This window comes from Bactrocera dorsalis, chromosome 3 (genome assembly GCF_023373825.1).
Source record: "Bactrocera dorsalis isolate Fly_Bdor chromosome 3, ASM2337382v1, whole genome shotgun sequence".
Taxonomy (NCBI): Eukaryota; Metazoa; Arthropoda; class Insecta; order Diptera; family Tephritidae; genus Bactrocera; species Bactrocera dorsalis.
The window spans coordinates 20,110,162-20,136,946 of NC_064305.1; the positions used below are offsets into that span (position 1 = coordinate 20,110,162).

The 26,785-nt window shown below is 37.5% G+C and overlaps 1 protein-coding gene across 2 annotated transcripts in view; it reads right to left on the reverse strand.

Annotated features, from left to right (window-relative positions):
- Nucleotides 1-2,847: 2,847 nt before the first annotated feature.
- The window catches only part of LOC105222226 (calbindin-32), a 93,467-nt gene continuing 69,529 nt past the window's right edge, over nucleotides 2,848-26,785 (reverse strand). The window contains exons 6-7 of one of the 2 annotated variants that reach the window (XM_049451930.1): nucleotides 7,504-7,559; nucleotides 2,848-3,024 (exon numbers count right to left, since the gene is read on the reverse strand). In XM_049451930.1, coding sequence (XP_049307887.1) covers nucleotides 2,892-3,024; nucleotides 7,504-7,559 — 189 coding nt within the window. In that variant the 3' untranslated portion in view covers nucleotides 2,848-2,891. The remainder of the gene's footprint in view (nucleotides 3,025-7,503; nucleotides 7,560-26,785) is intronic. The other variant, XM_049451929.1, reaches the window with a different exon arrangement.

A 26,785-nucleotide genomic window follows, 5' to 3' on the forward strand; every position in this document is an offset into this window, starting at 1 on the left:
ACAATTTTTATTGATCAAATTTTTTTGTAAGTTTTCAAAATAAAAATTCAAAAGTATTACAAAAAATTGTTTGCCACAGTATCGCAGAAAAAAAATTAAAAAACCAGCCACTTTCGAACATCCAAAACTACACAAACCTACCAAGTATAAGTATATGAAATTTGAGCTTTCGGTTTGTAAAAGTTTTTGCTACTATCAGCAACTTTCTTCATTGAAATGTAACAGAAACTTGAGCGGAAATTTTCTGAAAAACACATTGCCATATTTTATTACTTGTTCTTAAGAAGTATTCGGTTTAATGAAAAATATCTCACAAAGCTTGTGTCTACTAATGTCACAAATGTAGGCAACTTTTGCCAATAAGTTGCACAGAAAACAACTTTTCTAAGAATTAGAAATATTTCTTAGACATTAAAAGATTAGAAAACGAAAGACACAGCGCAAAATGCCAGATGATGTAATAGATGAAATAAATAATTTTATATATTTAAGTATATAGCGATCAATATCAAGAACTTAACAAGCCTACTCTTTCTATCTTCTTCATTTCTTGATAGGAACGTATGTGAATTTCTACCCTTAAATGAGTGTAATTAATCAGCTTATGCGTGTTACATGCAGATTTTATGACTATTTACTTCAGCAATGCTTAAGTAATAAAAGGCAGACTGCCACGACTTTAGATAGAAGCGTTCACTTTATACTTAGCATCAGTTACATAGCATGAATGAAATGAAGCCTACATTCTGGCGCAAGTGGTGTAGCGAAATTGCACACCGAATAAGAACAATATTACTGAGTTATTTGAAGCTTACAGCCTCTTTCTAAGATATTACGTACGTTCCATATAATAACTACTAAAGGGGTTTTTAATAGGGACGCTACAAAAGTAGACCGACAGGGGACAGCACATGACGCCATATTTTTTCCGGCTCTTTTGACATTTTTCTTCAGTATAGTTTGCCATTTTACCATGGAAAGATATACGATCCAACAATGGGTCGAAATTATTAAAATTTATTACCGAATTTTGGAGTCAGTGGCCTCAATTTTAAGAGCGCTACGTCTAATTTATGGTAGTCATATTCGCCCTGTCAGATCAACAATTGAGCGTCTAGTTGAAAAATGTAAACACACAGGCTCAGTAGAAAATATTCCCATGCCAGTGAGACAAAGAAGTGCCCGTAGTATCGAGAATATTGCTGCCGCTGGCGCATTACTTGAGAAAGACCCAAGTCAGTCTCTGATACGTCGTTCTCAAGCATCGTTCATCTCTGCGACGACGTCGTGGTGAATTTTTCAAAAAGATGTTGGCCTACATCCGTACAAGTTTAAATTGACGCAAGAACTGAGTCGTCTAACCTCCCAGAATCTTCGTTTGTTCGTGAAAATCGAAAAATCATCTTCAGCGATAAGGGTCGTTTCTGGCGGAATGGTCTCGTCAATAAGAAAAATTTGAGTTATTGGTCAGGAAACAAACACACGTACTCCATGAGTCATCATTTCATCTCGAAAAAATTACTGTTTGGTGTGATTTATGCATCGGTGGCGTCATTGGGCCGCACTTCTTCCGTAATGATCAAGATCGGCACGTTACTATGAATGGGAATCGCTACCACTCAATAATAACCAAATAGTTTTGGCCCGACATATGTGGTTCCAATAGGAAAGCGCCACAAGCCACACATCGAATGTCATTATCGATTCGATTTATTGAAAACCAAGTTTGGCGAACTTGTTATCTCACGAAATGGCCCAGTCAATTGGCCGCCTCGGTAGTGGGATTTGACGCTATTAAACTATTTCCTGTGGGGCTGCATCCGGCTTATGGTCTTTGCTAATAAGCCAGCGACGATTGATGAACTTCGTAAGAATATCGAATGTGAAATTGCAGCAGTATCTGCCAATTTATGCTTGAAGACCGTCGAAAATTGGGTTCAGCGTCTGAACTTCTGCAAGCGTGCCCATGGTGACCATATAATAGAAATCGAACTACATACATACATAATGGCATCAAATGTACTTTCACAGAAATAAAAAAATTCTTCATTGATAAGCCAAACTGTTTATGTTTTATTTAATTTTGAAACGCTCTTATTGAACAACTCGTTATCCTTCCTTACGATAACACTATGAGAAGAAATTTGAACCTTTACGCTATATTACGAAGGATGTGCTTGGGTCTAAATTAACTAGCTTAAAATTCATTTAAAATTTAAAATCTCTTAAATAATTGTTAATAAATATATTTTATGCGATTTTTTATTATCTTTTCACTGCTATGCGTACAATATTATTTTTCAAGCTTAATGTAATAAAATATCTATAGTGTCTCTTAGAAAAATAAATATAAATGTTAGATGTTGGGAGAGTTTAGATTAAATTGTGCGAATCAGCTATTTGTTGTTTAATTTTCTGAAGCATGCTTGCAGCAATGCAATCAAATTAAAAAGTATGATTGCAACCGAAAATGAAAAGAAAAAGATTGCACTAATATTGAAGTCATTAAATTATATTACAGATGATAGTAAAACGATATTAAAAATATTTACTTAAGTAATTAAGCTTAGTCATGTCATGTGCTTAGGCAATCACAGTCAATTACTTAAAACAAACTCTTTGCTATGTCCTCAAATAGCTTTTATATAATTAAATTTACACAAAATCCATATCTCTGATTATCGAAACAATTTCATGCAACATTTGCACTGCTGCTTTTCTAAAAATACCTCACTATTTTTTCAATATTTGTATATGTGTACGTACATATATGTATAGTATGAGTATACCTAGGAATTTAATTCGGACTTCCATTTTCTTAATTTATCTTTATTCGTACTTCAAATCTTCTTCTATATACATACATATATGTAAACGTGTCTGTATGTGTATTAACGATAGTAATTGAAATTAGAAGGGTTCAGTGGCTTCGAAGGGACGCACGTAAACGCAAATGTATATTTAAGTCCAGCACTTACCTTGAAAACCTGGCGACAGAGGAAATTCTCTTTTACCGGAAGCAATCTGTAATGAGCGAAAATAAACAAATCAAATAGGAAGATAAAAGGAAGCACATAAGAGGTTAGTGATTGAATAGAACACAGGCAAACAAACAAAAAGTACCAAGTTAAATATCTCTCGGTTTTAAGAAGAACCGGAAATGTGTGGAAGGGGGTCAAGTGCTGTGAGAGGTGGAAATATGTGAGTGTTTGTGAATTGGTGAAAAGGAAATTGGATTGGGGAGATGGTTCGAGATATCATATTTCATTTAAATATGCAGAAAGTGCATGAAATATTCAGCGAAGGTGAAAAGGAGAAAAATATGGGATTAGTTGGAAAGTAAGCCTAGATGTGAAAAGCATGCAACGTATATGTATGTAGTAAAATGGGTTGATTTACAGCCAGTCAAAAAAAAGAAAATTTCGCTTATGCGGAAAAAATTCGACGGATCATTGTGCACAACTTTGTCTAAGCGACTTTGAATCGGGTTCGAGCCTGCGATTTTTACAGTGAAGTTTTTTAGGTATCCCATATATTTGTTCGTTAGTTTTTGAGATATCCAAATGAAATTTAATACTAAGTTGTATTTTAGTGTTCTATTAATCATTTGTCGGAATCGGTCAGATCGGTTAACACCATACATCACATAACTCCCATACAACCGAGTATTCACACTTTTTAAACTTCGCCTTAAAATTCGCTGTCTCGAAACTTGTTTTAGACCCATAGTCTTGTAAGCAAAGTTGTTTAAAGTGATCTGTAAAACATTACCCGCATACGCGATTTCATAGAAAAAGGTGACCCGCACTAATATGTACTTAAATTTCGTCTCCATATAATTTGTTACTATCTTTCGTGCATCTTGGTTGTAATACAGCTAACATGAAAATTTTTCTTTAGCCCAAATTTGTTAAGTTCATGTTTACGTACAATTGCGATAGATTCACCTAAAAGGGTTTATGCTTATAACAAGAAAAAGAACTTTGAACGGAAATCCAAGAAAATTTTGTGATTTTAACCATCATTTTTTGACTTCAAATGTCATTTATAAAAAAGTCAGGAAGGGCAAATTTCGCGTGTAACCGAACATTTTATACTCTTGCACTGATCACAACCGGCTGTGAATTTTTAATTTATACTTCGCGTGTTTTTCAAATCGGTAAATTTTTTTGCTGTAAGTTGGAAGTATTGTTTGTGACATCTGTGCTAAATTTCACGTCAAAAAATTCATTAGTATTTGAGATACGCGTCGTTTTGTGAGGCTCTAAAAGCCTCTAAATTCTTCGATTTTTACTCTGTCTGAATTTGAACAAAGAAGTGCGATAATGCACCATCTCATGCTGCATTGGTTATTCGTGATCATTTCGCCACATTTTCAACTAATATCGTGCCGCAACCACCGCATTCGCCTGATTTACCTTCGTGTAACTTCTGGCTATTCAGCAAATTCACATGACCACTCCGAGGACACCGTTTTGACTCAATTGAAGATATAAAAGCTGAATCAAAGAAGACTTGATGGCCATCACGACGAAGAATTTTTCAAGTGATATGATGAATGGAAAATTTGTAGGTATAATTGTATTGCAGCGGGAGGCGATTATTTTGAAGGAGATGAAGTAGACAAAATTCATATTTCAATTTATTCACAGTAGTTCTTTCAGGTGTAAGTAATATTGGAAAATGTAGTGAAAAGGATGAATTTCACTGTTCGACATAATCGTGAATGGATTACAATCAAAACAAAAATTATGTATTATTATCACCGGGTACATTTGACAACATTTTACAATTAAAGTCCAAAGATACACTGTTATAAGTGAAGAGAGCCTATCATTTTTATTGATATAACTAACATATTGGTCGAAATATGCAGTATAAGGTCACACGAAACTTCGACAATCTTTATATTAGGCATAAGGGGCTAAAGGAAATATTTACCCGATTCAACCTACTTTTGGCTCTCAGGGATATTTTTATCAAGAAAGCGTTCTCTCCGAATTTCAATTATATATTTCGCACATTGACCAATATTTTCAGTAAAAAATTAACGATAGGCATTGGAGACCAGATATACGGTACCTAGGGATTTCTAAAAACGAGAATTCATTTCGGCAACTTGAATGAAGCGTTCAAAATTTTATTCTGTGTAAATTTGGGTGATATAGATTTATTGATTTTTTTTTTAAGATTTACAAATCTTCCTTACCTGCCCCTCCTTACTGTGATTCGTTGTGAAACATTTTATTCTTTATCTTAATTTAGTCTCAGTTATGTCACTATATACTTTTTCGATTAATGACGTTTTGTGGACGTGATAGTGGCCCGTTCACGCCCATCCACGCTCATTAAAATATCTTAATTTATACTCAAGTTACAGCGAGCACCGATGGACAGACAGACAGACACTCAGATATATTTCACTCGTCTCGCCTTCCTGATCATATATATACATATGTATGTACAGTCTGTCAAGTAAGAGAGTGGTCGACTTTACCGACAGTTAATGAAAAATTTCGCTCTAATTATTTTGCGAGCCGATAGAGGGAAGCTTTGTCCTTGATGCATTGTCATTAAAGGTTCAGTTGTCGTTGATCTTTTGAAAAAGAATCACATTAAACGCCCTGAGTGCTAAGTACACGTCGCGCTACGAGGCTATGTTCCTTTGCATCCACCCGAAACGTCCCAAAATGTCGCAATTAGCGGCTGCTAATCATATGAGAAAGTCGAAGGCATTTGTACAGAAGTGGATACAGCGATATAAAGTGGCTAAAAATTTCGATGATTTACCAGAACGTGGTTCGATAGGAATAAAAAAGATGAAAAAAGGATAGAGAATCTGTTTTCGCGGAATCCTGCTTTAACACTGTGGCAAGGACAAGCAAAATTAGTTGCAAACGGCTTAGATATATCCTACGAAACTATCCGAACCCTTCTTCATACTCATAATCTGAAACGGCGCAACACAATGAAGAAGCCTCTGTTGACTGAAAAACTTTTGACAAAGCGACTCGCTTGGGCGCATGAGAATATTGATAGAGATTTTGAAAATGTCATTTTTACTGATGAATGTTCTATATGGGCACGTTCTGTCCTCACGCGAGCCTGGTCAACTTCCACCAATAGGCTTGTTCAGCGGACCGTAAAACATGGAATAAAGGTGCATCTTTGGGGCTGCTTCTCAAAGCAGGAATTCGGCACTTTGTACCTCTTTACTGACAACTTAAATGCCGAGAAAATGATAAAAATCTACAAAAAGGCTTTACTGCCATCTGCCAAACGATGGTTCATCAGAAAAAATGAAGATTGGATTCTGCAGGAGGACAACGATCCTAAACACCGCAGCAAGCTCTGTACTCAGTGGAAAACTCAATCTGGCATCGTTACATTGGATTGGCCGTCGCAGTCGCCCGATGCAAACGCTATAGAAAATATGTAGGCATATATTAAGCAGAAGCTTCGTGGAAGACGCACACACACTTTGAAGCAGTTGTTTTACGAAATTCGTCGGATCTGGAGATCCTTGCCACTAGAATACGCCGTCAAATTAGTAGAAAGCATGCCTCGGAGATGCCAGGCAATTATCGACGCCGGTGGTGACTGGACATATTATTGACCAAATTGCATCATTGTTTGTAATGTGTACAATGTATGTAGATATAAATATGAAAGTTTCATAAAACAATTTTTTTTTATAAATTATCGCGACCACGCTCTTACTTGACAGACTGTATATGATAATAATTGTGTATTGTCCATATATCTCCATTAGTTTTATGCGAAATGTTCAAACGTTAAGTGAACAAAAAATTATACTTTTTATCAACATGTTGCAAGAGTATAAAAAACATTTTGGAAAACTCGAAACAAATACATATTTTAGAAACTGACAAATTCTTTGACCTGTTAGAACTCCAAGATTTCATTAATCTCTAAATTTCAACCAAAAAAAGTATAATTAACTTTGAGTATTTTAGCACATAAAAACACGAAAATTTCTAATTTTTTGACAAAATTTTGCTTCATATCGGTGCTCAAAAAAATTTACAAGCCGGAATGCTTATTTTTTAAATTTTATTTATTTAAAATTTTTGTTGTTTTGAAGTTTTAATTTTGTGTCCTTTTTATTGTTCTCAACTGCAGATTAACAGGTTTTCAGCATTAATCTGAGCAAAAAAACTACCTATTTTGGCTTGACTAAAGCGAAATTCGATGTTCTATTTCAACATTTTTAACAAGATTTTACGCTAAACTAAAGTTAACTTATTTACTCAACAAATCCAAAGTCATCGAAAATTTAAGTAATTAGTAAAAAGCCGCCAAACTCTGAAAGGCAATATCATTACAAGCAGTCGCAGCCAGCGCACTCTCTGCACTTGCCGCCATCTTGTCAAAATGAGTGCGCTTCCCATTGAAATATTTTGTATATATTTACATTGCAAACAACAACAAAAATACAATAGAAACATTTCCAACATTACAAAGTAATGCATATTTACTCACTTGGCCATTTCGGAGAGCTGCAGACGTCCATCCTTGTTGGCGTCGAAAACTTGCAACTGCAAAGAAAAACGAAAAAAGAACAAAAAATTAGTCAAGAAATATCACTAGAGAAAGTAGAAACAGAGAAATGCGTGTAAACGCAGTTTTGAATACAAATTAGTAAATTTCACAGTGAGTTTGCTGAAAATATTAATGTTCGTATCTCTTTAACTTATGCAATCATTTAACTTAAACAATAGCTCGACTTTGTGTGTAGCAGACCAGGCGTTTACATTTCATATTACAACAGATACTCCGGTAACCCGCCACCGCATACCGCGCTACAAGTATTCCAACACTTTGGAATATTTTCGTTATTTGTGCATTACTTATGCGCTTGAGCGCCTGAAATTATGCAAAGTTTAACCCGCTTTATGCTTCGTTTCGCTTCATTCAGCACCGCCATAAGCAGCAACTGGCTGCCAGCGCTCCCTTAAGGTCACTTCAAGCGTTCCCCATGGTAATTAAGTAAATTTTATGCTATTGCTACAATTACAACAATGGCCCGTAATTTGAAACACCTTTTTTCATGCGTTGAAAGCTGCGCACTGTTTTATGATGAGATTGCAGGGCACATTGTAGTTTTTGTTAAGCATACAATTCAAGTCACTATTTGCTACTTGTTTTTGTTACTACCTGAGTGAAGTATGTAAATTTGTCTATTATATTCGCTGCGGATTAGGAAAATCTGTGTCACGGCAAGCGTGATTGTGTGCTGATTTAACCCAGCTTTTTAGTGAATCAGCTGTGATTTTAGGGATTATGAGTTTGTATTTGCGTTGGTTTAATGTGAGTTTATGTTGATAAAATATTATTTTTTGAAGGGAAAAATACAGTTTAAGCAGAAACTTGGCTTGATGACGAGTTTCCGGACACTGCCCTGAGAAAATCAACCGTCAAGGATTGATATGCTAAGTTTAGCCTTCGAAGGCAAGTGACAAATCGAATTAGAGAGGACGCCCAGAATAGGTTGCTACCGGCGAAAACATCAAAAAAGTCCGCACAATAATTTTGGATGACCGTAAAGTGAAGTTGTTTGAGAAAGCAGGCACTCTAAAAACATCAACTGAATGTGTACATCATATCATTTACGAATATTTGGGTATGCGAGGCTTCCGTGCAAAGTAAATGCCACGAGCTTAGTTTTGACCAAAAACTACGACGAGTTGATGATTCGTAGCAGTGTTTGGATGTGTTCAAGAGGAATGTCGATGTGTGACAATGGAGGAAGATGGCTTCTTCATTTCTCTCCGTAGCCCAATCGACATACATCCGAGGGTACTGTACACGATGAACCTGTTCCAAAGCTTGGATAAACGCAATAGTCGACTAGTAAGGTTATGGCATCTGTGTTTTGGGATGCCGGACCGTTATCAGCGACTTTTATATAGCATCATTGGACGAAACCGCGGAAAAGGTCGCATTTGAAGAAAATGAAAGACATTAAGAATTGCAAAAATCCATTAATTGGCTTCGAGTTGCTTCCGCACCCTCCGTGTTGCACAGGTCTAGCCCTGCGACTATTACCTGCTCTCATAGATCATAAGAATGCTCAATAGGAAGAAATTTTTATAGAATTAAGATGTGATCGCCAAAACTGAGGTCTACAATGAAGCGAAGGGCAAATCGTACTCCAAAACTAATATCAAAAAGTTGGAGAGTCGCCTTATCAGTAGACTAAGAACTACAAGTATGTTGAATATAAAAAAAGAATTTTGCCAAACAAATATTTTTTATTATGGTAAGAAGGGGATTTTTCAATTGACTTGTAACATTTCATATTATTTTATTCAAAATTTAAGCTTGTAACTTATGGTAAATAGCGAAAAAAATGTTAGCCGGTAAGAGTATAGAATGCCAAGGAGAAAAGCGGTAGTTAAAGACAGTTTTTAAACTTTTTACAACTCAAGATCATTGGAACTACTTAGGATCATGTTGAAAACATTAATGGATAAAGAGAAAAGGAAAGCTAATGTCACACACAAAATTAATAATTTTAGACAAGGCTATGTTTATACTCCGAAACTAACTAAAGGGTGATTTTTTAAGAGCTTGATAACTTTTTTAAAAAAAAAAAACGCATAAAATTTGCAAAATCTCATCGGTTCTTTATTTGAAACGTTAGATTGGTTCATGACATTTACTTTTTGAAGATAATTTCATTTAAATGTTGACCGCGGCTGCGTCTTAGGTGGTCCATTCGGAAAGTCCAATTTTGGGCAACTTTTTCGAGCATTTCGGCCGGAATAGCCCGAATTTCTTCGGAAATGTTGTCTTCCAAAGCTGGAATAGTTGCTGGCTTATTTCTGTAGACTTTAGACTTGACGTAGCCCCACAAAAAATAGTCTAAAGGCGTTAAATCGCATGATCTTGGTGGCCAACTTACGGGTCCATTTCTTGAGATGAATTGTTGTCCGAAGTTTTCCCTCAAAATGGCCATAGAAATCGCGAGCTGTGTGGCATGTAGCGCCATCTTGTTGAAACCACATGTCAACCAAGTTCAGTTCTTCCATTTTTGGCAACAAAAAGTTTGTTAGCATCGAACGATAGCGATCGCCATTCACCGTAACGTTGCGTCCAACAGCATCTTTGAAAAAATGCGGTCCAATGATTCCACCAGCGTACAAACCACACCAAACAGTGCATTTTTCGGGATGCATGGGCAGTTCTTGAACGGCTTCTGGTTGCTCTTCACCCCAAATGCGGCAATTTTGCTTATTTACGTAGCCATTCAACCAGAAATGAGCCTCATCGCTGAACAAAATAAAGCGCGCGAAACACATTTCGAACCGAACACTGATTTTGGTAATAAAATTCAATGATTTGCAAGCGTTGCTCGTTAGTAAGTCTATTCATGATGAAATGTCAAAGCATACTGAGCATCTTTCTCTTTGACACCATGTCTGAAATCCCACGTGATCTGTCAAATACTAATGCATGAAAATCCTAACCTCAAAAAAATCACCCGTTATTATACTATATATCTCGCACATATCCATATACTTATTACTAAAACCAGGATAGCTTTTTATATAAGAAGAAGAAATATAACTTTATCTTACGTCCTTCGTTTGGCAACTGCTAATGCCTGTGCCTTTCTTTCGCAAATACATATATAGAAATAATTTATAGTACATATATATAATTGTGGTTTTTGCATACCATGCAAATAAATACGTTTTGACCCAGATCGCATTTAACAGCTCATTGAATTTAAATCTAAATCGTAAATAATTGAAATGCATATAATGCATTGGCTTTTTATTCTTGTTTTTTACTATTTTGAAATATTGAGTGAAGGCACAAATCCAATTACGCTTTGATTTGGTGGCAAGAAAGCCATCACATACAGGCAGGATACAAGCATGTGTCCTGTCACTCAAACTGTCGCTGCACCACGCAGACATCTCACTTTCTATATACTCTTATACGCAGCTTCGTGCTTAGGTGTAGACGAGGTATGGCACAAACGTACAGTAAATCAAAAATGTTCCTACGTGAGTTTTGTGTTTTCTACGTTTTAACCGAATTTCGCTTACATAGCAAAAAGTGACATTTGTGCTCAATTATAAAACGTCAAACTGCATTTTGAGAAATTAATGTCGCAATGACAAATGTGACATGCCCGCTGTTTTGAGTACATGACTAACAGTCAGAAGAACATATTTTGATATTGTGTTCTAGAAAAATTATTTCACCAACTGACAATGCCTAAACTCAAAATTTCGTATAAAACAGTCACCTGAATCCACTTTACTTTGCTTTTGGGTGATTTCAAACTACCATAATTCGATATTTTGAGGGGTTGTAACTGAAATATATATTAGTCGACGCTCGGCAGATGATGACCAAGCAAATATTTTCTCGTATATACAGACAGACAAACGGACACGGCTAAATCGACTCAGCTCAACATACTGATCATTTATATATATACTTCGGCACAAACTTAAATTACCCTGTTCAGGGTATAATTATTGAAACTTTAAGATGAGTCAAAAAGAAACAATTTAAAATAATATGTTGACCTGTGTATGTTGTATAAGAACAAAGTATCAGTGAAAGCAGCAAGTTTCAACTGCGAAAGCATCTATTCCTATGACCCTGTATATACGATATTCAAAAAAAGCACATTTTGATGGAATTTGAGGTTGTAAAGAGTGATCCAATTCGAGGTTCCCTTCTTTTTTAAAGAAAAAATAGAAAATTCAAGTTTAATGGATAATTTTTATTATCATTCGAAGGAACATTCTTTGGCATTTATTTTTTGAAGATTATCTCTTTTATCCATTTCAGCCATTGAGCTCAATTTCCGATGACACGTTCGAGCATTTCGACTGGTAAGTGGCAAATAACTTTGCTCGAAGGTCTATAGCAAAGCGGTCTTGTCCGCATAAACTTAAAATTTATATTACACGATCTTGGTGGCCAAACGACCGGCCAAAAATGTTAAATTCTCTGCTCACCGAAGTGTTTTCTCAATAAAGCAATAGATTGATGAGATGTGCGGAAACTGGATAGTTGATTATCATAACGCAAAACAGTCCCCATTGATGGTTACATTCTCAGCGGCATCATTTTTGAAGAAATATGGACCGATGATTCCACCGGCCCACAAACCACACCAAACCGTTGTCTTTTCTAAATGAAGTGGCAGCTCTTAAATGTCCTCTGGCTGCTCTTCGTCTGAAATGTGAAAATTTTGCTTTTTTATATACCCATTCAGACAGAATTGTGCCTTATCGCTGAACAAAATTTGCCTCGAAAACGTCTTATCTTCTTAGCACTTTTCAAAAGCCCATAGTGCGAAGCGATGTCGTTTGGAACGGTCGAACGGTTTCAGTTCATGCAAAAGCTGTATTTTGTACGCTTTTAATTAAGATCTCGACGTAAAATGCACCAAGTCGTTCCATACGTCACACATAGGACCATTTTCCTTCAAAAACCGGACAAAAATGAAAAGCACAAACGTCAGCGATTCTGCAATGAAACGATTAAATGAATGACCTTCAGCCCACTATATCAGTCAGTCCGAATTGCTGCAAACGGCGCCGAGGTATGCGTGCACACTCCCGGCTACGGCTGCTTTATGTATGTATGTGCTTCACTGCGTGCTGGCCGTAGTTTTTTCGGTCGAATATTATTCAATAATGAATACTGGACCTCAAGATGGTTGATGGTGTTGCGATTAGTATGCTTAGTATGCCGATTACGTTAACCATAAGTTGAGCGAAGCACGCGAAACACATTCTCTACAGAACATGAACTTTCGTAATAAAGTTGAACGATTTGTAAATGTTTTTCAGACGTAAGTCTTTCCGTGAAGAAATGCCAAATAATACTGAACAAAAATAATGTCACAGCTTGACACGACTCTACTTGTATCACCCGTTATAAATATTTATGAATTCCAAACATTTTAATTAAAAAATGCAAATTAGTCCAATAAGGCTTACGGCAAACTTTTCGTCAGAATTTTATACACCCACTTGTTAAACAGGCCGCTTTGACAGGGGTTCAAAAGAAGCGAAAAAGCGATAACAAGCCAACTACTTAAAAATACATATTAATAAAACGCAAGCAAGTGATTGGCAGGCAAACTTTGAAATTCGCGATAAAGTTGAAGCAAAATACAAAAAAAGCTAACAAAAAACTAACTTAACGAAATACAACAAAAAGGAGGCAAACTAAAATTGGGGCCATCAAAAACAAAGTATAAGAATATAATGGAAAACTGAAAAAAAAATCCTAAAACTGAACTGTGAATATGCGAGAATGTGACAGATAACGAGGACTTTTTCCTCAAACCTTTTACCCAATGCATGTAACAAAAACTTTAGTACTTTAAACGCATTATTAGATTGGAATATAATTTCAGTGAAATCCTCAGATGTTTGTTCATATTATTTTTATAGCGAACCTCTCGAAGGTGGTACAGGGTTTGTTCCTGGGCTTTGATAGAATGGTTATGGGTACATTTTTTAGGAAATGATAAATTCTCGTTACTCGGAACGATATGAGTCAATATTATTAGATGAATCCTACTGAATTGGACGCAAAGTGATGCGAAAAACAGAGAGAGAGAGAGAAAAAGACTTGGGTACAAGGGGAAGTTGAATTAGTCTGGGAAAAAGGCAAGTGGAGAGGTTGAGAAGACGAATAGAAAAGTAAAATAAAACTTCTGAGCCAATGGGCAAGTCTTTACTGGCTTGTAAGACATTTATTATTCCCTCAAAGCGTGGTATAAATCCTAATATTAATATTTAAAAAAAGGAGAACAAAACGTGCTGATCTCTTCTTCTTCTTTACTGTTGTAGACACCGCTTAAGCGATTATAGCCGAGTTTACAACAGCGCACCAGTAGTTTTTTCTTTTCGCACCGTGGCGTCAATTGGAGATTCCAAGCGTAGCCAGGTGTTTCTCCACCATTACTTTTTTCAGCAGCAGTTTGAAGAAGTCGGGCGATAGGGAGTCGCTTTGTCTGAAACCTCGTTTGGTATCGAACGGCTCGGAAAGGTCCTTCACGATCCTGACGGAGCTTTTCGTGAGTTGGCGTGCTGATCTTACAAAACGGTATTCGAGATTTTTTTTCGTCGGAATGAAAAACTCGTATATACAATTTAATAGAAAAAATATCACAGAATTTTCGGTTCCAGATTCAGTTCTGCAATTTAATCAAGAAAAAATTGTTACAATGTCACCAATATCGATGAGGAGCCTAAAAATATGCACTGGGTATAACAACCCAATAACAAAGACTCCCTTATTATTATTTTTTTCATTTATATTTTATAACATTATTCGACGTGCCTCAAAAACTTTTGGAATTGCCAAACTTTCGACATAAAAACTTTAATTCTCCGCAATTGTTCCCACCAACCGCAAGCGCTAGCAGACAATTGAAGCTGCTAGTTAATAGGCCGCGAACCTAAGTTGATATCTCTTACCGCACACCTGCCTCACTCACACCCGCAGACTTACTACGTGCAAAGGTCGTTTATTGTAAGAGCTTTTGTTTTTGAATTGCTACCTCAATGTAAAAAAAAATAAAAACAAAAACAAATACTTAATGTCAATGGAAATGAATCAGCATTTATTTGTGGGCGCTTAACGGCGAAAAGGCAAATGAGAAAGGTTAATGGCGGCCGAGTGAAATTGAGGCATAACTAAAGGCGCCCTGGAGGGGGAAGGCAATTCGTTTGTTAGACAGGTAGCGTAATACCGCAACCAGCTGATAGCACGCCAACAGACAAAGCCTAGTAACACACTACACTGCGGATGCAGCACAAGGCAAGATCTGCGCGGTTGTCCCTTGCCTTCGGAGCAAAATGGCACTTTGGGTACTTTTATACGCATATCGGCCTAAAATGCTGATAAGGTTGGTCGTGTGACATGTTCAATTACTTACACATACACACACATACATACATATACAACACATTTGGCGATAAGCTGCGCTACGCTTTAGCCGCAGGCGATAGCAAGGTCTCTCCACTGTTTCCTGCCCTAACTTTGTGTCTGCATGCGCCGCCTAGGCGAGTCCTGTGCGCAAGCATTGCGCTCTAATGTGAAATTCATACGCTTTGTTGTAAAAAAGTTTGCGCTCACGCTTCATTTCGTCGTTTTTCTCTGCTACAGCTTTGCATATCTTTTTTCGCCTGCGAGCGTTGCCCAACACCCGTTCTATGCAGCCTAACAGTCAGCGGGTAGGAGTAAAAAAAATCGTAGTAAATCATTAGCATTGACAGCTGAAGTGGCGCTGAAGCGGTTTTTGTTGTGCTGCTGCTTGTTTGTATGTGTGTGTGATGATAAAAGCCAGTTGCCGCCAGCATGTAGTTTTTGTGTCTTCTATCTGCCGAACAGTTTGTCAGTGGGTGGCATTAAAAACCGCAAAAAATGCGCAACAATACCGAAGGCTTGCTGCCGATTGCTGCGTATTCGGAGAAGTTATACCGATATTGCTCATCAATTTCAATTAAATTTTTTTTTACATTTGCGCCATTTATATTCATTCTTAACCCTAATTAAGCTTATAAGCGTACTCTTCCCTATATTTCTTCATATGGTTGGGATACCGAGAGTAATCGTGTTATTATAACTGATAAACTTGTTATCATTAGCGGCTGAATTCTGAATAATCGTTAACTTGGACGAAAATAAAAATGGATGGAGGATAAAAATGGAATTATTGTGAAACAATTTGATATGCCGTATTTCACAAGAAAGAGGAAGGCTGAAGAAAGTACGAGAGTGATTGGTAGTTATAACCACTCAATAAACCTCGTTAAAAATATCCTAGGTTCTAGTTTCATGTAAAAACTACTGAAGAATGCAGTTTGTCGATTGCAATTTGTTCTCTAAAGTTGAGACTGTCTCAAACCACAACCTGGCGAATGTGAAGAAGGGATTTGGGGTTGCATTCATATAAAATTTCTCTCAGTGAAGAACTGAAACCATTGGATCACTTTAAACGTAGTGAATTTTGCCTGGAACCACTTCAAAGAATGAAAAAATCATCTTCTGCGATTATGCTCATTTTCATCTGAGTGGTGCGGTAAATAAACAAAACTACCTTTTCTGGTGCGAAGAAAATCCACGAGTTTTAATAAAGAATCTTTATTGACAATTTGTGGTCTGGTGAAATCATCGGACCGTACTTCCTTCGAAATGAAGCCGTTGACACCGTTGCTCTCAATGGAAAGCGGTATGAATCGTTGATAACCTAATCCTGATAAGTTGGTTGATCTTGACAATATCTGGTTACAACAAGACGGAGCTACGTGCCACACAGCATGTGCAACAACCGAAATATTGCGAGAAAAGTTACGGGATTCGATTATTTCAGGAAATTGTGACATTGAATGGCCTCCAAGAAGTTGTGATTTAACACCATTACTTCTTGTGGCGTTGTTTCATGTCATTGGTCTTAAACCAGACTCTCTTCAAGCTTTAGAAGTCAATATTGAACGAGACATACGACTTACTTTAGTGGCAAAAGTACTCGAAAATTGGGTTCATCGAACTCGTTGCTGAGAAGTCATGAAGGTCATTTGAATGATGTTATATTCAAAGCTTAATTGTATCTATTGCACTTTATACTAAAAAACAACATTTGAATTTCCTTAACAATTAGTGTGTTTTTTTTAAAGAAATCATATCACTCTTATTGGAAAACCCTGTAGATGTCTTCCTTGAAAAACTCTGTTTTAATTAGAAAACTTTATAATGCGTTCTTTAGGTATAGTTTTCAATGAGACAATACCTTTTTCGAAGTTGATATTTTTTAAAACCATTATTTAATCCATACGTAGTTTGGTTAGCCTTTTACGAGGTTTGACAATTAAGTAATGAGACTGATTTTATTGCCGCGCTTGTGGTAAACCTGTGACCTTGAAATTCCCTTTCCTTCGGCTTCCCTCCCCTCTCCACTGATATATGTACCATTGCTCTAGCTTGTTTAGTTCGCCTGCTGCGTCAATTTGAGTAGACGAGTGTTTGTAGTGCTCGTCACGAAAATGGAAAAACGAAATCAAGAGCAAGGCGTCGCGATAAAACTTTGCGCCAGATTGGGCGAAACAGCTTCGGAAACGTACGCTAAAATTGTAAGAGTGTATGGTGATAGTGCTCTTAGTCTCGGAAACCAAACGCCAAAGCTCACAATGGTTATCTCCGCGGGCCACCAGCCCGAAAAAAGCTCGCATGAGCAAGTCGAAGGTGAAAACGATGATTATTGCCTTTTTTGATAGCCGTGGAATCGTCCACAAAGAATTCGTTCCACCGGGAAAACTGTGAATCAAGTCTACTATTGCCAAGTACTCGAAAGATTGCGAAAACGAGTCAACAGGGTGCGCCCAGACATCGCTCGTAACTGGATCCTTCTTCACGACAACGCGCCGTGCCACACCGCCCTCAGCGTGTCCCAGTATTTGGCCTCTAAAGGGATCGCCGTGTTGCAACAGCCGCCTTATTCGCCCGACATGTCACCCTGTGACTTTTTTTGTTTCCTAAAACAAAATCGGTGGTCAAAGGAACCCATTTTGAGTCGATTACGGACATCCAGGCGGCCGTGACGAGGGTACTCGCGGACATCCCAGTCGAAGCGTTCCAGAAATGTTACGAAGCATGGAAAACGCGCTGGAATCGCTGTATAGCTGCCCAAGGGGACTACTTTGAAGGGGATGACAGAGTTGTAGAATACTTTTCAAATAAGCGATTTTTATGGAATCAGTCTCATTACTTAATTGTCATACCTCGTATAATGCACAGACTTGCTCTGACACAAAGTGTGCAAATCGCACAAATGTTTCAGAAATGGTGTACAGTGCTAACCGAAGACAAGCGCGTGAAATATTGAGTGATTGATCCCGATTTTCACAAGATATTTTGATCAGCGATGAAGCTCGCTTTTTTTTAAATATTATAATCTACAAGTCATTGCTGAGACGCCATTACATCCTCAAAAGACACTGCTGTTTTCTATGGGCAGATAGAATCTTTGGTCCATATACAAATTATTTTCAAACATGAAACCAGCCATAATATTAACTGTATATAGTGTCATTAAAGAACGTTATAGAGACATGATTAATGACTTTTTTCTACCTGAAATGGAGGATGTAAACGATCTTTGGTTACAACAGCACGGGCTCACATGCCATGCAGCCAACTAAACAATAAATTTATTTAAAGAAACTTTAGGTAAGTGCATTATCCCGTGTTGGGTCGTTTGCGTGGCCTCCAAAATCGTTCGATTTAAAATCGCTGCACTATTTGTAGGGTCATGAAAAGTTGCTTGTCTACACAGCCGGATACGATTGATGCCTTGGAAGAGAATATTCGACGCGTTGATGCTGACATTGCTTGAAAATTATTTAATTCTTCTTGAAAATCACGTCTACAAAACCATTTATTTTAAGTTAGGACTGTAATACTTATTAACCGGGGAAGAAAGTCGTCTTTGAACTTATTCTGAGATTAAGGTATTATAGTAATAATATGGATCGATCAATTTAGTATATATATGTATATATTGTAATATATATAATTTACAATAGTTGCCGACAGTAACAGAACTAAAAATAGTAAACACTTAAGTTACTTAAATTATGTGATGTTAATCTGATAGCTACAAAAATGTCGGTCAGCACCAGTACTAAACTTAAAATATGGAAATTAATAATACAAATTGTACCAATTCTTTTTATCCGAAGACTACTGCTTCAATTAGCTGAATATTAGTCAAAGATGTCGCATTTCATTTTTCGCTTTTTATGGCAACGTTGCCAATTTTCTTAACAGCTGCGGTTACCCAAATTCAACATATTTGTCATGCTTGAGTGATGGATCTGTCTTCATATAATGGTTTCAGAAAAAAACCCTGTAAAGCAGCAGAGTGCAACACCCAAAAGGAAATGTCAAAAGCTGACAAGCTAAATATGTAAATAATCAGCGTGTGGATTTAGCCATGTTCGTCTGTCTGTATATTTGTCTGTATATCCCCGAACAAGTCTCTCCGTTGTGGAAAGATGTACCTGAAATTTTTCACACGTCCTTCCTCACCAAGAAAGTGCTCATTTTTCGGCACCGCCGATATCGGACAACTAGAGCACATACCTGACCGATCCAACTCAAGTCCTTATATGGAAAACTTTTTTAATTTGGCAAGGTATCGACAAGACATTTGATATAGATTACTAACTAAGCCAAAGCTACAATCTCCGAACATATTTTTCAGATTAGACCGCCGTGGAATATAGCTGTCATATAAACTGTTCGATCAAAATCAAGACAAAGTACATTATATGCCCTTTAATGCTATAAAAAACGCAACTATAATGACTATTGATATTTTATTTTATGTTTTATTATATAATACTCCAAAGATCCCATCATATGGTTTGCAGGACTTATACAAACTATATGATGTGTAACTTTCTAACCTCCTGAAATAACAGCAAAATTCATTTGATCTTTAATTTATTTAAATCATTTTTACTGAGAAACCCTTAATCTTAAATTTTTCTGTTAGAAGGCTACCATTCATTACTCGCATTTTCAAACGAAATTCAATGCAGCGCACGCCTTGGCATGTATACACATAATAATGCGGCAATAACTACGTGCAAACACAACCACACGCATACATAGAGGAAATATGTAGATGTGTAGGTGGGTGTGAGTGTTTGTGGAAATAGTGACACGAATTAATTACAAGCAACGCTATGAGACAACAAGCTTTGTGACCAACGGGCACAACATTCCACCCAGAGCACAGCATAACACAACATAACTTAGCACTGAGGATAATGATAAGCAACAGCGCCTGTGTTATGTGCAAATATAGTATCTATGCCTTACGGACAACTAACAACATTTGTTGTTGCTGTTGGCTGACCACGAGCTGTCAAAGTGTCAGTAGTGTATGAAAACCACGAATGTCAACGCAATTTCTACTTATGCGTCGACCATAATTAATCGAGTCATGGCAAGGCGACCACGCAAGGTGCATGAGGAGAGATGTTCGAGCAGCCGGAGGACAGCCATAATAAACTATAATAACTGTGTACAGAGAGGCGGTACACAACGTTAGCTGATTGTCTTCCGATTTCACAGAGCCTCTTAGGACTTGTGAGCTACAAGACTACGAGGCAGTGATGTTGCTGAAATTATGCAAGCGATAAGACAGCTTGCACATTCTATTCACCAGCGACCACAGCATTGATAGCATATCAGCAGAACTTGCGCTCCTAGGCCACTCTCAGTGACTGAATAACTACAGAAACTAGTTCGCCAGTTGAGATTTCAACTATTTTGACCGCACTGCCGCAGTTGCAATTACACTGTTGCATTTCAAATAGTATACGTCCGCATTGTTCATGTGGCGTGCGTGGGTGCGTGCGTTAGTTGGTGATTGCAATCGACCTCCAGTGTTTACTTAAAATTCATGTGCACACACAATCGCAAATTGTGTTTCCGTCTGTTCAGTTGCAATTCACCCATAGCAATAGATGTTACATAACACCTCATACTCCATATATGCAGTGGTCATTGGGTTCCAGAACACGCTTGCGGGTTTAATTTTATTGACCAATGCTATTCAATGCTTCGTTAAGGCTCGTATGTTTCAATAAAAGATTTTGAGGTTTTAAAGTTCGAAACTTTACTATAAAGAAGAAATGAAAGAAGGTCGACACTATGGCTTCTGTATTTAAAAAAGAAAGTTCTTGAAAAACTTTACACTTATCTGATTTAAGTAAAATAAAACTAAATATACAATATAATATAAGGTGCTAATATAGTTTTGTACTAATCCAAAGAACAGAAGACTACAAAATTTTCGAATTGCAAAAAATATTTTATATTCAAAATTTCATTATATTTGTCAACGCCTCGCACAACGCCAAAAGGTTATCCATTAAATGGGGTACAATGAATCAAAACATTCATTTTAGAATCGGAAGGACGCAAAGCTCTCGGTATTATTATTATAATACTAGTATAAATGCGTTATTCTGTATAATGTGGCAGAATAAATCAGATCCTTCTTTAACTGATCTTCTCAACAGAATGGAGGCCTTCCTCATCCTCTGTTTCCACCGGCATGAACTCATTTGACTAATATCAAAGCTGGAGTAAATTTTATCCATTTTTCAAGAAGAAGATCTTGCAGATTTATAGTTCTTTACGCATTGGCAACAGCGAATATCGCATTCAATGGAAGAAAGAAAAATTGCTTCTCCATTGGAAAGGCCAGATGGAGAAGGACTACACTTAGAATCTCCAATTGCCACCAAACGGCTCCACGAAGAACGACTGGCGCACTCTTGTAAGCTAACTACATAAGTGGTGTCTATGCCAATAAAGAAGAAGACTCAGTCCAAATTAGCAGCTGATAGCAAGAATGATCCTGCATGGGTTCAGTCTGCCATAGTTGTTGGTGTTAATGCAAGTGCCAAAATAGACGAAATTATCTACGACTTCAAAGTAATGACTGTCAACAGTACCGTGCTATGCTCTTGGGAATGCGATGACTGGTTGGTAACAGAGTTCACTACTAGACCCATACGCTTCGCTACCTTATACAGTCTGAATAAAGCATAACTAATGACACGGTTGTTGAGGCCAATGACATTAATATCATCGGCGTACATCAACAGTGCACTCTTATATAATATTGTTCCTTCTCTATTTAGCTCAGCAGTTCGCATCATTTTCTTCAGTGATGGATTGAAGAAGTCACATGATCACATGATAGGAAGTATCCTTTTCTAAAATCATCTTCGGTATCAATCGGCTTGGAGAGGGTCTTTTTCAAGATTTGGCATGTGGTAATCAATTGTAGATGTTCCAGATCAAAAGCCACTCTGATAAGGTCCAATAAGTTTGTTAACAGTGGGCTGCAGTCTTTCACACAGCACTCCCAATAGGACCTTAAATGCAAGGAGGCTTATTTTACGATAATCTGTGAAGTTCCCCTCTATGTGGATTTGGATAAATCCAAAATTTCAGAAAACATGTTATAGTCATATACTACTAACGGGTGATTTTTTTGAGGTTAGGATTTTCATGCATTAGTATTTGACAAGTCACGTGGGATTTCAGACATGGTGTCAAAGAGAAAGATGCTCAGTAATGCTTTGACATTTCATCATGAATAGACTTACTAACGGCAACGCTTGCAAATCATTGAATTTTATTACCAAAATCAGTGGCAGAAAATCCGCTTTTTTATCGACAAATTTTGTTCAGCGATGAGGCTCATTTTCTGGTTGAATGGCTACGTAAATAAGCAAAATTGCCGCATTTGGGGTGAAGAGCAACCAGAAGCCGTTCAAGAACTGCCCATGCATCCCGAAAAATGCACTGTTTGGTGTGGTTTGTACGCTGGTGGAATCATTGGACCGTATTTTTTCAAAAGATGCTGTTGGACGCAACGTTACGGTTGAATGGCGATCGCTATCGTTCGATGCTAACAAACTTTTTGTTGCCAAAAATGGAAGACTGACTTGGTTGACAAATGTGGTTTCAACAAGATGGCGCTACAGTGCCACACAGCTCGCGATTCTATGGCCATTTTTAGGGAAAACTTCGGACAAACAATTCATCTCAAGAAATGGACCCGTAAGTTGGCCACCAAGATCATGCGATTTAACGCCTTTAGACTATTTTTTTGTGGGGCTACGTCAAGTCTAAAGTCTACAGAAATAAGCAGCAACTATTCCAGCTTTGGAAGACAACATTTCCGAAGAAATTCGGGCTATTCCGCCGAAATGCTCGAAAAAAGTTGCCCACAAAATTGGACTTTCCGAATGGACCACCTAAGACGCAGCCGCGGTCAACATTTAAATGAAATTATCTTCAAAAAGTAAATGTCATGAACCAATCTAACGTTTTCAAATAAAGAACCGATGAGATTTTTGCAAATTTTATTGCGTTTTTTTTTTTTAAAAGTTATCAAGCTCTTAAAAAAATCACCCTTTATATAAGTATGTACTATATCAAGTATATATCTTTTTTGTATATTCGAGTCTTATAAATTTTAATTTTCACACTAAAATTATATATAGAAACGGCCGATATACTTATTATCAATCAAAGATTTCCAAACAAATGACAGATTTACTTCAATTTTATTTGTAAATAAAGCTCTATATACAATATATTTGCAAACACTTATTATGTAAGTATGTGTTTACTGGTCTGCTCACTTGTGTAATTTATGACATTTATTTTTCTCTTCACCAAAAGCTACTGAGTTTTGTTCGAATTAATGCAATTGGCATGCCAAAAGGCAGCTACCGATTGTGGCTTTGGCACGTCCAGCGTTGGCATAAATTTTCGAATGTACCTACATACACATATATCACACATACAGTGTATAATACTTATATGAGTGCGTAATGCTCATTTTAATTAAAAGTTCATTTCAATAAGTATTTCACCAAATTTCAACGAATTTAACAACCACAAATTATAAACTTGCGAAAAATGTCGGTAGAGAGGGGAAATGGTGGTCATTTAAAAAAGATGTAAGGATTTTATTTTAAAGTCGCGCTGAAAGTGAATTGAATATTCAAAATACTTTTAATTTTCAGGCAAATTAAAGAGCTTACTGACTGAAGTTGGTAAAGTAGGTTGAAGATAGTGTTAAGTCATTAAATGAAAAGTATAGAGCGCTTATACGAAGGGCTGTCCCTGATAAATAACCGACCTCAACGTGAAGCTAGCGGCACATCTGAATTTTATCTTGCGCAATTATCTGTTGACGTGAGTCTATTTGGGTGATTTCCCCAAAAATGGAAAAAATTGAATGTCGAGCTGTAATTAAATTTTTATTTTTAAAAGGCAATACGTCCGAAAACTGTAACCACTAACGATAACATCGCTAAAGTTCATCAATTGGTACTAGAAGACCGCCGGATTAAAGTTAGGGAAATAGCTGAGATTATGAAGATGTCAAAAGAACGTGTTTTTGTCACATATTAAACCAAGATTTGGGCATGAGAAAAATGTCCGCGCGTTGGGTGCCGCGTTTGCTTACGCTAGACCACAACGTGCGCGCATGAACATTTCCAGCGCTCTGTTTGGAAGGGTTGCAGAGATGGGAGCGTCGCTGGGAGAAGTGTGTGGAGTTACAAGGTGACTATGTAAAAAAAAAAAAATTTGAAAAAGTCACGTGCATCATGGTTAGGTCGGTTATTTATCAGACGCCCTCGTACATATACATGCATATATTATTTTTGCAGAAACGGTTTGGAATTCGTTACTTCTTAGCAGTAATATACAATAGCCGTTTTTGATGCTTAAGGTCTGCTCTCTTGTTAAAAAATTTACATTTGACAGCAACCTTTTGAATTCAATAAAAACATACTTACTATATTTGAATGCACCAGGTTTTAGACTCGGGACGATTGTTTAATCGAATCGTGACCCTCCAAGTATGACTAGTTAAGCTCTCAAGTCTCTACGATTGACTGAACTCATTTTTTTATAAATCCAATTTACTTATTTATTTGAATATACTATAACTTATATGTAAGGTCTGACCTATACTCTTCTTCTGTTTGTTAGATTGGTAGTTAGGTTAGGGCTTATCCTTTAAATGAAGCTTTCAAGGAGGCAAAATATGGATAAGTAAGGACGGCATCGGTTGCTTTATAGTGCTGTAGAGAAGCTGTAGAGAAAAGGTGGAGGGAGACTCCCACCTTAGGTAGTGGTTTGGCTCTAAAAACTGTAATCACACCAATCTCTGTTCGCAAATTAGGGAATCAATCGCATATTCTTTAGTCCGATTTAATTGGCCTCAAGACAGCGAGGTCTCATCGACATTTCCAGTGCACTACAGACTACACCAACAATAGCGTTTAGTGCCATTTTAAACATAGTACCTGTAGACATTTCCGGTGGGTGTATTGCTGCGTAGTGTGCTCAAAAACTCAGAGAAACTGAGTGAATGAAGGGGCCGAAAAGAGATACGGCGGATATGTTCTCGTCTTCAACTGCTTTCCTGAAAACTTGGATCATTATGTCGCAGAGGTCACTCGGGCGGCTTTGTCTCTGATCACATATCGACGAGACGGATGTGGATAGAAAGGAGTCGGTGGAGAAGATACTCAATGAGCTTTTTAAAGGATGGGTTTTTAGCTAGGAGGGAAGGTTGAAGGAGTAGTTTTCTGTAAGGAACTATCCATAAATCTTAGCTCTCTCTTTTTATTGTAATAGAAATTGCTACTATCAGACGGTAGACGTACTGCTACGAAAATCAGCATCTTTCGGGGAGGTGAGCATTCACGCTGACAGCAAGCGGGCAATACTTTTGCTGAGCTCAAGTAACTTATCGGAATGGAATTTGCGTACTAGTATGGGACGAATGGACCTCACGTGCAGTTACCAGACGCTGGTCGACCAGTACTTGTGCCACTAGGTGTCCTTATTAGATTAGAGTAGAACACCCAGAGCAAAGTTCACTGAACACCGTCCAATAATCAGATGATATGGAACTTCCAGGTACTTTCTGCTCCATTATCAAGCCTTTGCAAGACTTAGGCTAAAACATCTGCGTAATCTTATTATAACTAATATTTGGCATCTCAGCAACATCTTTAACAAGCTCAAAACACTTTGTCGACCTGTAAGGATCGTGTGATCCAGTATATAGGAGTTTATAGGTACCACAAATGACCGGTGTTCTAGTCCGTCCAAGTGAGATCCTTCTTACGATCGACCTTTAAAGGGGTTAGAATTTTCAAAAAATCTATTTCTTTATTTTATTTTCTTGATGTACATATATTTAAGAATACATACGTATTTCATATCGTTCAGGTGAATATTTTCGCAGTTACTCGCAAACTTGAAAAGGCGTTTCAGAGTGCTTGGAAGTGCATTTCAAACTTTAAACGTGTTTTTCTAAAAATGGTGTTTTCTAAGTCGGTGACCAACATTTCTCGTAAACGGCTAAGCTTATTTGTTTCAAATTTGAACACTAACTTTTTATATACATATATATAATATATATATATATGGAGGATGGAGTCATATGTAGAAGTTCACGCAAGTGAGGAAAGTTCTCTGATCGCCATTCACTTGGGAGTGGCCAGAAACGATTCTTTTACATATGACTCAAGCAGCTCACGACTTCCGGTCTTTGACTAAGTATCCTCTGGCTAGCCTAAGAACATCCGTTTGAAGGCGAGCTAAGGTGAGAAGGCGAAATATCCCCTAGATAGGGTTGTGCGCAGGGTCTGGGACCCGCCACGTAAAACAAACAACCCCAGCGAATAGCAACAACCAGCCTCGGATGAGAGACCCCCCTTTTGATGACGACCATGGAAAACGAATAAGGACTACGAATTGAGGGCATGCCCTGGAATGTCCGTCCCTTAATTGGGAAGGTGCCGCTGCCCAGCTGGTTGATGTCCTCGTGAAAATAAAGGCTGACATCACCGCCGTCCAATGAAATGCGATGGGACGGGACAAGGACAAAGACGAGTAGGTCCTTTTGGCATTTTACTACAGTGGCCATATAAAGGAGCGCAAGTTTGGTGTTGGATTAGTGGTGGGAGAGAGACTCCGTCGCCGAGTACTATCATTCACTGCGGTGAATGAACGTCTAGCCACAATCCGCATCAAAGCGAAGGTTCTTCAACATATCGCTGATTTTGCGCCCACGCCCCGACGGAAGAGAGGACGATGTGACCAAAGATGACTTTTATGAGCGCTTGGAGCTCGCTTATGAGAGCTGCCC